This window comes from Neospora caninum, chromosome IX (genome assembly GCF_000208865.1).
Source record: "Neospora caninum Liverpool complete genome, chromosome IX".
In the NCBI taxonomy this organism is placed as follows: Eukaryota; Apicomplexa; class Conoidasida; order Eucoccidiorida; family Sarcocystidae; genus Neospora; species Neospora caninum.
In genome coordinates this window covers 4,927,451-4,943,079 of record NC_018390.1, presented here as the reverse complement: position 1 = coordinate 4,943,079, position 15,629 = coordinate 4,927,451, and the positions used below count along the sequence as shown (strand labels likewise).

General features: G+C 53.0%; 1 protein-coding gene across 1 annotated transcript; it reads right to left on the bottom strand.

The window, feature by feature from the left end:
- Positions 1–5,756: 5,756 nt before the first annotated feature.
- NCLIV_044290 (pyruvate dehydrogenase E2 component, related) lies at positions 5,757–13,102 on the bottom strand (the record flags this gene model as incomplete). The annotated part of the gene is made up of 11 exons (XM_003881351.1): positions 5,757–5,804; positions 6,233–6,629; positions 6,823–7,047; positions 7,497–7,709; positions 7,995–8,113; positions 8,743–8,782; positions 8,906–9,513; positions 10,125–10,375; positions 10,750–11,073; positions 11,622–11,688; positions 12,632–13,102. 11 exons carry the CDS (start codon positions 13,100–13,102, stop codon positions 5,757–5,759), a joined length of 2,763 nt encoding a protein of 920 aa, XP_003881400.1.
- Positions 13,103–15,629: the final 2,527 nt, after the last annotated feature.

Here is a 15,629-nt window from a genome sequence, read left to right as displayed (position 1 = left end):
TTTGAGAGAGTGAAGGTGGTGCTTTGTTGTTCGAAAAAAACGGAAGGCAAGTAGCCTTTCGAACAGGTATTGGCAAGCGGTTTTCAGAAGCAAGTGGGAACAGTACTCGTGCGCACTGCGGTGCCGAGCTGACTATACATTTACATATATACTTGTTCTTGCATCAAAATACGCACACGAAAAATCGCTTTTCTGCAGTTGTACTGAAAGGCATTGATTTGTAAGTTTGTACGAATGGCTGGAAAAGTGTCTGCTGTACAGAGGTCTGTGTATCGCATGTGAGAATACACATACCGTTTCGTCGGAGTCGGTCGCGAAAGGGATCCTCTATATATAAGTTCACTCTTCCGAGGTGTGAATTAAATTTTGAGGTGGAACCTAAGTTCTATATAAATTGTCTCTGGCGCGTCCCGTGGGAAACTGAAAAGGGTTCCCAGCTTCTTGTCCAAGAGTTTCACTTCTTCGCCTTGCATTTTGTTCCACCGTTTGTCGTAATCACCATGATGCCCCCTTCGCATTCCTCAAGCGAAACCTCTACCTTTCCGAACCCGGAAGCAGAGCCGTTTCGTTATAAGCCTTCTTACCCTCCTCCACCCGTCCCAAAACCTCTCTCCTCACCAGCGTTTCCCTCTTCAGCTCCTCTCATCAGCTCTTCTTACACTGCAGCCTTTCCGACTCCCGTAGAAGCCTACCAGAGAGCGTCTCATTCTTCTTGTCCTCCTGAAAATTTGACGCCGCAGCATCGCCACAGTCCGATTTCATCTTTTTCGTCTGGTAAAACCTCTCCACGAGGGTTTTCGAGTTTCGGGTTGGCAGGAAAACACCAGTCCTCCCGTTTCGCTATCAATAGCCATGGTTCCCAGCCTCGGCACCATGTATCGCCAACGTTATCTCAACATACCAAAGCTTCCAGGGCGGGTAATAGTGGGAATACCAATGCAGGTGCTCCTCCCCTCCCCCCCCAGCAGCAAAAGAAACTGAGTCCTTTATCCCCTTCGTCTTTCGTCATTCAGAATAAGCCATATGGTCTTTTTGGACCCATTCCTAAAGCTGTGTTGAAAGAGGGTTATAAGCAACGGATTGCCGGAGTAGATGTATTGCGTCTACAAGATGGTACAATTCTTCCGCGTATAGAAGGAAGTAGCCTACAGCAGCTTTTGCACACCAACCCTGGCGCATTTCCTCAGCTTGAAAAAACACTTACAGCGTGTGTCACATTTCTATATAAGGAAGGGATCAAACCGTTTGCTGGTGAAATTGCACACCAAATACGAAAGAGGACAGAAGGCGGTTCTTGGCTGCCTAGTGAAGTCGTCGCTCTCGCTGTTGCATCTAAGGACGTCATCCCCAAAGTGGAAAGAAGGGTTAAAGGAGAAGATGGATGGGTTGTGCTTCTGAAAGAGGGACTTGCACCAGAATCATTTGACGGATTCGTCGATACTCGAGCCCGAGACGATTGCTACACTCCGGAACAGTGGCTAGAATTCAACAGGTAGGCAGATAGTGCGTGGGCACACAAGCAGTTAAACGGTAAGCGCATACAACTGTATACAAGAGGGTCAAGCACACAATAGATGAATAAATATGTGGACGCTTACTTATTTATAGGTATTCGTATATTATATGCATTTCCTTGCCAGTATGTGTACGACCGTGACATTTCTTGCAGTATCTGTCTCTTGGGGGATATGTTACCGTATTGCTACAACACTGAGATGGGCTGGCGACTGTCGACTGTCGACTTAAACATGGCCACTGCACGTAGGTTTACGCATAGAGACATTCCAACGCGCTTGTGGTCGTGTGCCCATGCGAGTGGTTTCTGCAGATGTTTGCACGTCTAAATTGCCTGTACTCTGTCCTGATTCTGCTCGCAGGTACTTCATCGAGAAGATGCGCCACCAAACACAGAGTGAGGAATGCAACGGCTCAGAAACGCCCATCTTCAGTGAAGGGCGGTACGCTCTCGCGGAGCGTCTTCGGCAGGAGGTTCCCATGTTCAAGAATATGAAACTCGCTCATCTCATCCGAATGGTCCAATTGGCTTCATGGAAGAAATTACTGACGTACCGAGATAAAGCCCTCGTGCCGGTCGCTGCATGTCCAGTCGCAGCCAGAGAGTTTATCCAAAGAAATTCTCTGGCAGCCCCCGGTTCTCAGGAATCTGCGACTGCGTTGGCCACCGTGGATCAGTTACTTTGTGCTCTTGGGCGAATTGTTGACCCGGAACCCACGGGGATATTCCTCGCGCAAGTCAAGGATTTAGTTCGCTGGACCACATATGAAAGATTGGACTGCATGGTCCTGGGGCATACGAAGTTACAAGATCTCCTCCTCGCGGAACCGTTCATTCGCTATTATCGCCTGTATACACCAGAGGGGAACGAGCACTGCACCTACATCCAAAGCAAACGCTATCCGTTACCCTGGGGGGCCGTGTTGCATACCCGGTCTTCGATGATATGGGATCGTGAAGCCTGTCCAATGGAGCCACCGGTTTCTCATTACTTTTCCAGTCCCTTTGCTGGACCCTGGGACGGTATGCCTTCTTCTCTCGGCTCGCCTCTGTGTGAACCACCGAAGCATACCGCTGCGACCTTCCAGAACGCAACGGCTCTGGCAGGCGTGGAGAGGATGACAAAGGAAGCACGCGCAGATGACGAAATCCTTCACGACGACACGTGGCCTCAACCGGAGAACCGTGGTGAGTTGCCATACTATACGCAGAAAGAAGACAGTTTCGATTCTGTCGTTTCACCTCTGGGTGGAGATACCATGGCGGAGAAAGAATACGCGGCACCTGCTGTCCCAGTGCTGCACGCCGCCCCCCCTGCATGTAAATCTCACCGTTCCCGTCCCTCCGATGTTCACAACAAAGATGACGAACCTGAACTACCCCAAAAAAGGATGCAGTTCGTGGGAGTACCATCGGCACCTCGTACAGTCGAAAAGGACAAAGCAGAACGCGACGGCGTGTTTCACTGGATCGAAGAGGATATCGTACGCTTGATAGAAGACGAGGAATGCTCTCAGTCGGGAGTGTGCACCAAAAGCACAACTGGAGAGGCTTCACCTCTGAGTGACAGCGCCCTTCATCAGATCAATAGTTCCTTGCTTTCCCCAGACGACAACCTCGAAGTTGAACCGCAAATAGAACGCTTCGGTAACCAATCAGCCTCGACGCTTGCGGACGTTTCTTGTCCCGCAACTCATTTTGACTATTGTCCTAAAAACTGTCTTTTCCACGGCCCGTTTTCTCCCCTCAACGAGGAAATACAATTTCTTGGAGAAGTGCATGGGAAGGGAACCGTGTTTGCGGATACTCCACAGATTTGGTATCCGGATGTATCCCTGCGTGAAGCATTCGCAGAGAAGGATTTCTCGCTCTCAGTCGAAGAGGGAAGCACGACCTGCGTTGGGAGACCCTCCCTGCTGTCGTTGGTCACATCCACGCCCAAGATAAAAAAAGCACACGAAAAATCGTGGGAAAACATGCCCGAAACGTCGAGTTGTTGTGTCTTCAGCTTCCCTCTGGTAGAGTCCAGCAGTTTGATCCAAACAGGACAAGCAGACAACGGCTTCTTCTCCGCCTTAGCAAAAGATGGAAAAGACGAACCAGACAGTTCAAGTGGCGGAGACTCAATGGAGGATGGCATCTTCGCTTCCAGTTTCCCTTGTCGAAGGAAGACAGCCAATGCATCTGTACCCCTATCTGTAGAAAAGAGGGAAAGGCCTGTCGCCCTCTCGTGTCTTGTGCCTTCTTTTTTCTTTGGAGTCTCAGCTAGAAACTTTTCTTCAGAAGATGAGGACCTTGCCCCAAAGACACCCTCTACATCCTGTGACGGCCAGTATTCCATTCCTAGTCCCCCGAGTTTGAACGAAGTGACTGGCGAAGAAATTGGAAGCTCCGGAAGGAAGTCACCCGAAAATAAGAGGAAAGACGAAAGACGTTTTTCTGGGAGTCTTTTCAGTTTAGTTCACGAGAGAGAGGGATAAGCGCTCCAACAATTTCATGTGTTGCAAGACGGATTCGAGCACACAAGCCTAGAAACGAAAGGAATTATCTTTTCCGGTAATTGTCTCATTTCAAAACATGACAGCGCATACCGAATCGCGAAGACGCCATACCCACGACCACTATGTGTGGCCGAGTAACCCCAATGAGGTATTTGAGCCAGTGATTTCCACTCTTCATTTTCTAGTGGTTTCTCAAAAATGTGATACAGTTTTTCTCGATTTGCACATGCTTACAGAAATGTAGGAAAGAGATACGTCAAATGGTCAACAAGAGGTATACTTCACGTCAACGTTTCTGGGGTGAACCGCTTCTCTTCTTTGTACACGACGAAGATTGAACTTCTGGAAATTTTGGAAGGCAGCTACGATTGGCTGTCTATACCCAACTCGGGCAATTTGTCTCGATGGTTGTGATCTTTCCGCACTGCTGTTTCGAGAGCCGCTCTCAATTAAGGTGCTTTAAATGTCACATCGTCCGATTACATCTGGACGGAACAAAGAACGCACAATATTATGCATTACCGCCTTTTCTGGTACTGCCGAGTTTGAGCGTTTCTTTCGCAGTACTGGTGCGCGCAACTGGATTCATCCACGGCTGTCAAACTGCCTAGATATTTCCTCTTCGTTTCTCAAATAAAAGACACGCTCTGAATTCGGTTTCACCAGACGACAAGCTTGGTTACGGAATTTTGCTTCGCCTTCTTTTCCATGCCGCTACAACGCCTGCTGAGATTTCTCTATGCTCTTGAAGCAACCACCGAGAAATGATCGGAAATTCTGGTCGCTTCCACACTCAACAAACTTTCGGAGAAGGGGACTGACTGAGCAGCAGCGGCCGCCGCCATTCGCCTGAAGGGTTAGGATCGTCGCCATAGCGCTTCCACTCGCGGCTTTTTCTGCGCTTCTGCCGTTCTGAAGGTCACATTTTAGTACAGTTTCGTAGAAAATTGTCTCCACACTCCAGCACTGAAACAGCGAGTCGGCAGATTGTCAGAGGGAGCGCACATCGCCTACGAAGAGGCGAAGACACACTATGCAGCACGCGTCCAAATACCGACATCTCACTAGGCCTTTTGCTCCATTGCCCAACAGCGTCGATACAGGTTCCACACAAGGGACAAGTGGACCAGCCGTGCGGGCGTTTTGTGGTTTATTGCTTCTGGCATTCGTTCCACGAACACACGGAAACAGCCTGCAAAGATATCCATCAATCATTCCAACCGGAGATGCATGCAAACGCCGACGTCGACTCACTGCATAGCCAACACCTAGTAATCCGTACGACCTAAAGGAAGAGAGATGCGTTGCTTCCTTCCCGCCCAACAAGTAAACAACGATTGTAAAGCAAAACGAACACAAAGGGATGCTTACCGCCTCTGACATTTTTGGTATCCCCCTAAAACACAGGCCCGAGAGCGCGCCAGGAGAGGAGAGCCCTGCTGCGCAAAAGTAAATATACATGTATCCATTTGCATTGCACAGCGGTACAAAGAAAGAAAGGCAGACAAATACTACTAGGCGGGACCCGGATAGCCTTGGCGAGCATTAGGTTAATTTCCGCAAGATGGCCGTTTTGACGGGCAGAAAGGTGTAGCGTTGGTCAGAAGCGTAGCTTCAGGCTCTGTTGGAAGATCGATTCGGACAAACTTCGAAGTGGTGCCGTGCCCAAACGCTCGACGAGTTTTTTGCCGCGTCCTGCCTGCAGCTCTCAAAACGCGTCCAAATGCGTGTGTGATCTCCTAGATGAGCAAAGCCGATGGATGGGTCTCCAGAAGGGAGGCAAAGTCCTGAAAGACGAACCGCAGAGACGAGAGCCCGCCAATGCTGAAACGAGGCATCCGCGAACATTCAAGACTGCTTCTCGCTGCGTCGGAGCCCGCCCGACAGGGACTTTAACACCCATGCATCTCCCAGCGCTTGTTGGGTCGGTGATTCAATCCGGAAAATACTCTTTTCGCTGACATTTCTAGACATACACCACCTATGATATTTTCTCGACTTCTGGCCGAAGCAGGTACTCTCGCAACGGGAGCTGCCGGTTGCATATGAAACGTGCTAGCTAGAATCAGGCAGCTTGTCCCTTGAAACTGACAAAAAAGTGAAGCTGAAGAGCAGGCTAGGAGTGTTCGTCAGCTACGGCCTGTCTCCCCGTTCGCTCTCGAACTGCCCACCCGCTCCTTCTTATCTAGTTGCACGTCTGGCTCTCCCGTCTCACCTTGAGGAAGGCAGCCGCGTGGGATCCGTAGATATGGCGATGATCGGCTGTGAGAGTAACGGTCATGCGCCGGCGAACACTGAGCCCCGATGAATCCGCCCCAGTCTTGGGGAAGAAGGGGACCGACTCTGTTCCGCCCACAGCCATAATTGTTCCCACTCCTTTAGGCAGGACAGCGTCGAACTGGCTGACACCAAACATGCCCAGATTGCTAATGTAGAAGGTTCCTGCACTGTTTTCTTCCGCCGTCAGGCGACGCTTCCTCGCCTTATCCACGAGTGCGGCCCAGTCTGCCGACAGTTCAAAGACAGATTTCCTGTTCGCATCTCGTAGAACAGGGGTTAGGAGTCCTCCGTCGATCGAAACCGCCATTGCCACGTTCACAGCTCCTGGGTGCCTGCAAGGACAATGAAGAAAAGGAAACTCCTCAGAGAAGTGGATACGCTTACAAAATGATTGGGACCGATGTGCACATGATAAAAACCGTTGTTTCCATACCTAAACTGATATAACTGTGTATGTATATACGCCTCTGTTTATGGACACAAATGTCACAAAGAGCGGAACACAGTTCCCAGACCAATACTTACTGAATGTGCCCTCCATCGGTAGGATTATATGCAGCGTTCATGATCGGATGCTTCTCCAGAGTGAGAGCGACCGCCTTCGCCAGAAGGACACTCATCGTCACTGGGGGCTGCTGAGGCGCGTCTGGGCCTTCCGCTGCAATCGCCGCTGCGTTTTGCTCGGCCACAATTTGCTTCAACTCCTGCATCATCGCCTCCAGCTTGTCCACGAAAATGCCTCGCGAAACTCTGCACAGAAACGCATCGCGCTGTCCACAGGACTCCCTGAGCAAGAGGCCGCCGCGTCGTGCGCTGTCCCTTTTGCATCCACACGTCCTTTCCACGTGCACAAAATGAAAGACAAAACGTCGCGGTTCACACCGAAGAACCACCCATCATGCGTCCGAAAAGGTACTGAAATGTATATCCGTCAAAACCTATACATATACGTCTGTGCCTCGCAGTTCACTTTGACGTCAGTTCTCTCGCACAGACGGATCGCGCTCGAAATCGCGCGATCTTGAACGGAAGGCCACGTATCTCCATCTCGTTCGCGCTTTGCTCGAAGTGTAGCAAACACGTCCTTCGCACTTTCCCTTATATATATTTATCCGCGCCTCTTCACCTCTCGCCGCTCCATCTGATTTGGTTTCTTCCCCGTTGTGTGTTTCCCCCGCTCGTCTCTCCCCGCGCCTCACCTGAACACTGGAACGTCCATGGTTGCCTCCATGTTCCGGGCAATGGCCTTCTGCATTGCGTCGAGTGGAACAGACCCAGCTGGGACGCCGGAGCTTTCGCTCTTTCCTTCCTTTTCTCCTCTGCTCGAGGTTACAACGGCAGCTTCGTCGGAGTGCAGATGCAAATGGTGACGCACGTCTGCCACAGTGATGCGTCGATTCGTCCCAGTTCCCCTGTGTTTAGAGACGCGAAGGAAAAACGCAGAAAGCTCGTGAGAGCAGCACGGAACCAGGGAAGAAAGCAAGCGAACCCGCGAGTTTCCACGCGAGAACAAACAGAACAATTAGCGGGAAGGCAACAACCGATGACACCCTCCATACACCTTTCAATGACATACACGCAACGATACAACGGCAGAGTGATACATCTTGGAAAGCTGCAACGAAGCGCGTCGATACACACGGAGACAGAGGTGGGAGCATATTGACAGACGCCAAGGAAAATGGAAAAACACGTACTTCACTTCCTCCAAGTTGAGTTTGTTTTTCTTCGCCAGCTCGACGGCGTTAAATGTGGCGAGCGGCTGCCCTGAGGGATCCCGTGCAGCACCCCGCGCCTTTCGCTCGACGCCGCTACCCTGAACAAAAACGTCCAAACGCAGCGAAACAGAGAAAACTCAAACGAGCTGACAGCCCCGCAAAGCATACAGCGATGAAACTCAAGGCGGGATTGTACGACCTATATATATAAATGTATATAGATCGCTCTCTCTCTCTCTCTCTCTCTATATATATATATATATATATATATATATATATATATGAATACGCGAGAGATGGCTGTGTCTGCAATCGCTTCGTGCCAGAGGAGATCAGCCGTGGAGACGAACGCCTCGAGGTTAGACTGGAGTCACCGTGTGCACAGCATCGTTGTGGTCTGTGGCGAGACAGGTCAACTTCGGCTCTACCGGTCGTCGCCCGACAGGCACATGGACACGCGGCTGTCCACGTGCCGCCGTGTTCGTTCGTGTCGGACAGAGTCTCGCCCTCTCCCGCATTACGTCCGATGGGCCCCTGCGCGCTTTGCATGCATGCGTAGATAATGCATATATGTGTGTGCATCAGCTCGTGTGGAAAGCGGCGAATGCGTCGCTCCTCGATTTTCGGGTCTGTGTACGGCGCTCGCGACACAAGCTGCACGGAGGCGAGGCCGTTTGCGCGTTTCGCAGGCACGCGAGAGGTTCGTTTCGTGCAGAGAAAGTCTCACCTGCGTGTCGGCTGGGCCTGAAGTCCCGGGTCCGAATGCGCTGCAAAATCGACAAGCGGCTCGGCAGAGCGCATGGAGATCTAGAGGCGGCTGCACGGACTCCCGCACCTCTCGAACAGATAACAAACGTTTTTCGCAGCGCCTGCGCTTTCCTGTAGCCTACCTGGCTGCTCGCCTCAAGTAGGGCGGCGGCGACGGGGCGACGCGCAGCGTGTGGGGCGGGGGAACTCGCAAGTTCAGTCTCTCTGTGAGAGCCTTTTGAATCTGCGGGTTTTCCTTCAGAACGGAAAAGGCCGTCGGCAGCGTCGCCTGGATTCGCTGCATCCACTCCTGTTGCAGATCGTTCCCTGTCAATCCCGCTGGTAATTGATCTTTCACGTCTTGGTCCACAGACGGAGACGTCCAGCCCGCGAGCGCCGCGTCGTGCGTCGCGAAGGCTTCCGTCCTCCCTCCACCACGCGCGCTTGCAGCCTTAGGAGGGGAGACAGGCACCGAGGACGAAGCCGCCGAGGACGCAGGGGAAGGCGTCGTGGAAGAAGGCGCAGCAGCGACAGCAGTGTGCGTCGAGAGCGACGAGGCAGACGCGGCAGCCTCGAGAGCATCCTGGACTTTGGGAATATCATCCTTGGAAGGCACAATGATGGCGACTGTTTGCCCCACGGGAGCAGACTCTCCTTCAGCGACGGTAATGGCGGCGAGGTAGCCTTCATCGAAACTTTCGACGTCCATGTCGGCCTTGTCGCTTTCCACAACCATCAGCGTATCGCCGACCTGTGACGCACGGCAAAAAACAGCAGACGCCAACACGCAAACCGCCGTGTGGTCCCCTTGCAAACGTCGTTGTCCATTGTCAAATTCGGATATGTGACCGAACTCCTCTCTCTCCCAGGCTCCGTGGTACACACATACCCACACACATACCCACACACATATCCATATATCTACATGTATATAGATGGCGGAGCACATGTCCATTTATGCACGTGATCAAGGACATCTTTTCTTGAATGTACGCCTTTGTGCAGATGCTACGACTGACGTATCAAAGCAGGTTTTCTCGTCCGACTCGCGGCGAACCTGCGCGGATATCTTAGTAGATGTCTGTCTGCGGCCCTGAGAAAACTGCAAACGCGCTTCTGTCCCTCCTCTGGCGACATGAACCCAAGCCCGCTCCCCGGAGTCGAGTGTTATCGACGCGCACAGTTCGCGTTCACGAATTTTTTGTTTGTTTGAAGAGCGAACCCGCGAGCGGGTACATTCGAGACGCTGCGTCTGGTGTTTGTCTCCACGCGCATCTTCCCTCCAGTTAAAGAGCGGCAAAGTCTCGCCCGTTTCTAGATTCGCGTTTCGTTTCGCGCGCAACCGCAGTGCGGGTGCCTCACATGCACGACGTCACCGACAGCCTTGTTCCACTTGGACACTTTGCCGCTCGTCATTGTCGAAGAGAGCGCAGGCATGAAGATTTCGAGGGCGCCTTCGGGCATCGTCGAAGGATTCTCAGCGGCAGCTGCCGAGGAGAAAAGACCCGCGTTTTTGAAGGCTGCAGCGGCGGCTGCACTCGGCGCAAGGTAGCCGACCGCAGACCCCACAGGGACTTTCACTCCTTCACGGACTGCGATGTGGGCCAAGACGCCTGACGCAGCAAACGGGACAAAGCGACAGGCTAGACAAATACGTCAGACAAGTCTCCGAAAGGCAACGGCTACGGGGCCGATCCCTCGGGCACGGACTCGAACAAGCGGTCGGAAGACGGCTCTGCGTAGGAGGCGTCTCCTCCCACGCAGCAGCGGGGGCGCGAGCCGGGACTCTCCGCACGACACGTGGAGGGACGAAGTCGAGAATATATTCCAGAGCCGACCACAAGAGTGCGTTTAAGAAAGCGAGAGAGACTGCGGAGAGGGACAGAGAGAGACGCAGATCGGGAGAGAGACGCAGATCGGGAGACAGAGTCGTGACGGCGCGCTCGGCTTCTTCCAGAGAAAAGCATTTTTGGGCGGAAGCTTTTACCGTCATGAGGGGCGTCGACGTCCATATCGGCTTTGTCGCTTTCGACGACAAAGAGAACTTCGCCCTTGTTGACGGGGTCGCCTTCCTTCTTTCGCCAAACTGCCACATGCGCAGTTGTCAAACTCGCAGACAGGGACGGCATCAGAAGTTCCGTGACAGCCTGCGACGAGGCCGAGGAAGGCGGGGCCGACGCAGGCGACGGGAGAAGCGAAAGACCGTTTTCCTGGATCAGAGGAATGTCTTCTTCTTTCTCGGCCAGGAGAGCGACGGTGGCGCCGACGGGCGCAGCTTCGCCTTCCCTAACCAGGTGCGCTGCCACAAAGCCTGCAGGGAAACAGAAAGGAAGAGCCGTGAGAAAAAGGTAAAACAGATAGAAGCCCACACTCCCGCAGCACAGGCCAAGAGAGAGAGAGGAGACAGACAAGGCGTCGAAAAAACAAAGAGAACGCGAACCCGCAAGGGAACGCGAAACGCAGGCAGGAAAGACAGTGAACTGCAGTATAGAGGCCCCAGAGCGAGGGATAGCTGAGGAAAGAGAGGTGACAAGAAAAAACAGACAGAGGACAAACAATCGCTATTTTCCTTGGCCACAGAGCGTCAACCAGGCGGACAGAGAAGACAGCACGAGACAGAGCTTCCGAGGGAATGCCCTCGTTCGGAAAGAGAAACGAAACCTGACGCGACCAAACACGAAGAAGGAGACACAGAAGATGTGGTTCTTCTCCCCTAAATAAACGGGGTTTGCGCCTGTCTCTCGCTGGAGTGTCCCCGTTATGCGAGATACGGCCGATGTCCGTTCTCGCAAACGACGCCTCCTCGGACTTTCTTCTTCTCTCCATCCCCTCTCCTCTCTCTCTTTGCGCTGCACACACCAGAGTCAAACGCTTCAACGTCCATGTCGGCCTTGTCACTCTCGACGACCATGAGCACGTCGCCCGGCTGCGAAACAGAAAGCAAAGGAACCTACCGCATGCGCAGTCGAAGGACGCCGTTGATCCAAATGCATGCACCGGGAAGCAAAGAAAAGGGACCCGGGGGAACTCCCTCCAGACGCAGACCAGAATCCACGGGACAGAACGACGAGGGACCGGCAGACGCCACGAACGGAGCAGGCGCACATGACGAACCAGCGGAGAAGGACAGAAGCACTCGGATGAGGGCGCAGAGAAAACGGGGGAGAAGGCGTAGACGCACACCGCGCCACAGGGAGATAGAACAGCTGAAAAGAAGGGCAGAGAGACACCCGCTAGAGCCAGAGGCGGGGCTCCGACTCTGCGCGTGTGTATGTCTCAGGAACGCCCAGAGGGAGAACACGAAGAGAGAGCGACACAGAAAGGCATGGATACCAGAACCTTGACACAGACAGTGCACGCGTGGAGGAAAGCCGGATGAGATGAGGCGGCGGGAGGCCCAGGACTGAGGATGCGCAGCCGGCCTAGAACCCTCCCCTTTGTATCCCCGCCGCTTGAAGAAGCCTCAACTACGCGTCGTCCCATATATATGTATATACGGGACACGAGACAAACAGCTGTTTACATACATGTCCACGTAAGTAGTGATATTTATAGATGGTGTTCCTACGAATATACGCACCACTCCCCTATGCATACATCTATATGGCTTTCACCACATGCATATATATATATATATATATATATATATATATATGTACGTGGCGCGGAAGTAAATTTCTGGCGCAGTGGGTACGTGTGTTGTGCGTCAGTGCGTCTCCCGTCGACAGAGAGGCTCCAGGTTGCGGCCTTTGTTTGCACAGCGCCGCGTGTGTTTTTTGTTTCATCTAAGATGCGAGGTGACGGTTCGTCTTGGTTTGGGGAGTGACGCATCCAGAGAGCTCCGTGCGTCTCAGGAGTGGCGGGCTGACCTCGACGCGGTCGCCGACTTGTTTTGACCACGTGACGATTCTCCCCTCCTTCATGGTGCTGGAGAGAGCAGGCATGGCGATTTCCTGGACGGATCCCAGAAGCTTCGCGCCGAGGACTGTCTGCTGTTTGCGTCCGGCACCGAAGGCGCAGAAGGCCTGCGCACTGTCGCGTCCACATCTCCGCTCGCCTCTGTGGAAAGACGCGACCGCATTGATAGCCTGTCCTGTCGACGCGGCGGCTGCGGATGTCGCAGGAGAGGAGGCGTGGGAGAAGGGAGGGCGCGACGCAGGCAGAACGAGGGAAGGAGAGGAGACAGGTGAGGAGACAAAGCCGAGCGTTGGAGCTCCCGGGAGGGGGGCGGAGGACGCCAGCGGAGACGAAGAAGGCGGCGTCAGCTGGAGCGCAAGAGCAGAGGAGACGACCGCGAGGAAGAGGGAGACCGGGGCGAGGACGGGTGAAAACGGCGCCATCTTGAAGTGAAGAGAGGACACAGTCCAGGCCACAGGGTGAACCGAGCATCTAGGAGAGAACCGGAAAGATCTGGACACACAGAGGCAGATCCTGACACGGCAAAGAGGAAGACGCAAGCCTTTGAGGGGAGGCGCTTCCTCTCAGGTCGGTCGGTCGATGAAATCGACAAGGGGAAAAAGGAAGAGAAGAGCCTTTCTCCCCGGGCGCGGAGGCGCGAGGAAATCTCGCGTTTCCTGTGGATCGTTTTTTTTCTCCCTGTGTCGGTTCCGAGCTCCGCCGGCTCTCTGTTTTGTCTCAGCTCCCCGTCATACTGCGGATGCCGATCTGCCTCGCTGGGGCCTTTCTGTCTCGTTTTTGTGTCTCGTTTTTGTGTCTCGTTTTTGTGTCGGGTGCAAACGTGGCCGAAAAACGGAAGAAAGCGAAGCAGTTGCAAGTGTTTGGACGGCGGGGCCGTTTGCATGCGGCAGGACAGAAGAGACAACGAAAACGAGTTTTTCTCAGCGCGGAGGAAGGTGGAGAGGCAGCGCAGGAAACGGACGGTGAGGGAGACAGAGAAGAGACAAAAGAAGGCAAAAGGAGAGATCAACGGAGGTATAGGACAGAAGGAAACAGACGGACAAGAAGAAGAAGAGAGAGCACAGCGAAAGAACTGACGCCAGAAAAGCGGCCTTCTACGGGGTCAAGCGCAGAGGCGGGAGGGCAGAAAAAGAGAAAAAGAAGGAGGCGATATTCGAGGGAGAGACAGGGCGCAAACGGGGAGAACGGCCAGAGACGAAGCGAACACACACAGTCAGACGCGAGGGTTCAGTGTGGATGTATTTGCAGAGACACGATGGGAAAGAACGGAGAGAGACCCGTCCGGGAAACGAGACAGAAAGAATCGAGTTGGGGGCTCGTGGAACGAGGAAGAGACGGGAGAAGAAAGGACGAGCAGAGATGTTTCCGCTGAGCGGAAAAGACGAAAAGGAAACAAATCTCAACGGGGAGAGACGAAAAAACCGGGGAAAAAATCGTTCCTCCGCTTGTCTCTTCTACACACTCCCCTGCCAGCGGTGTCTCTCCTGTGTCGCTCGCGCTTGCCTGTTCGCCATCTTTCAAGACGCGTGCGGCTCGGAGACAGGCAACCGACGCCCCAGTCTCTCTGTGTTCGGGGGGAGTCTTTGGGGCCGGAGAATCGAAGACCCGCGGGGAAACGAGGAGAAAGCATCGAGGAGAAACCCAAGATGGATATCGAAGGCCGACATAAAAACGGGAAAGAAAGATGGAGAGAAAGAGACAAAAACGCCCTTCACAGTTTCACACAAACGCCGAAACCACCGACAGGAAAGGCCACCCATCAGAATGCGCCGTCTCGGTGATTCACTCTCAGTTCCATGGCTTCGCCGTTTTTCCTCCTTTTCACGCTTCTCGTCTCCCGTGCGAGAGTCGCACATCTCTCGCTCTCTCTCCTTTTTTATTTCTCTCCCTCTGGTCGTTTTTCTCTCTCTCTGGTTCGTTGTCCCTCTGACGTTCTCTCGCTCTGTCCCCCTTACTGTTGCGCCAGGTGCGCCTCCGTCTCGCCGTGTCTCTGACAGTGAGAGTGAGAAGGGGCCGAAATGCCGACGAAAACGAGAAAGCCTTTGACTCGATCTTTCAGGCGTGACACAGCTGCAGCGTTTCCAGGCTCGCGAAAGAACCAGAGGCTTAGAACCAGGCCGCAACATCTCAGACAAAGATCCAATATATGGAGCCCAGAACAGTATATCCCCAAATATACATATATATATATATACATATATATATATATATAGATAAATAAATATATATATATATAAATATATCTATATATGTATATGCATGCATATGCATATATGTACATTGGTACAATCATCGCACAAAGCGAAGACTTTCTCCGCCTCTATTTCTCGTTCTAGGTCTCACTATCCTTCCTGCTGGCGTCCTCTGGCTCTCTCTGACCGGATCCATGTCTCTGTCTGTGCGAGAGCGTCGCGGTGTCCTGACTCACTGTCGCGCCGCATCAAACGCTCCGTCTCACTGTTTTCTCATCTCCCAATTCTCGCCATAGCAGGGTCTGTACCCTTCAACCGAGCCTCCTGTCAAGTTCGCCCCTCTGAGCTCTCGGCTCTCGCCATCTTCATGTAGAAGTTGAAGTCCCGTTGCTTCCGCGGCTTTCTGGCATTTACATTCTACGTGCCGTCCTTTTCTTTTCTCCCGTGTTGAGTGTGTTGTGGTGGAAAGCCGACTACATGCGCTGAAAGCCGCGGTTCTGCATGCGCTGAGGGTATGCGATTTCTTCAGGTCCAGTCCTGGCTCTTCAGCTTCGGAAAAAAAAAACGGTCTGCGATTCGGGGTAGCAGCACGAAGCTTCAACGCTGAAGAGCTTACCGATTTGAGAGTCTCTCCGGTGGAGCTGCAGATATATTGTGAAATGAGAACAAGGATCCTGTCCTTGTAAACGACATTACGAGACACAGCGGCCGTCCAGACGCAGCCGGTACATCTGTATACACATAGATCTCTACTACA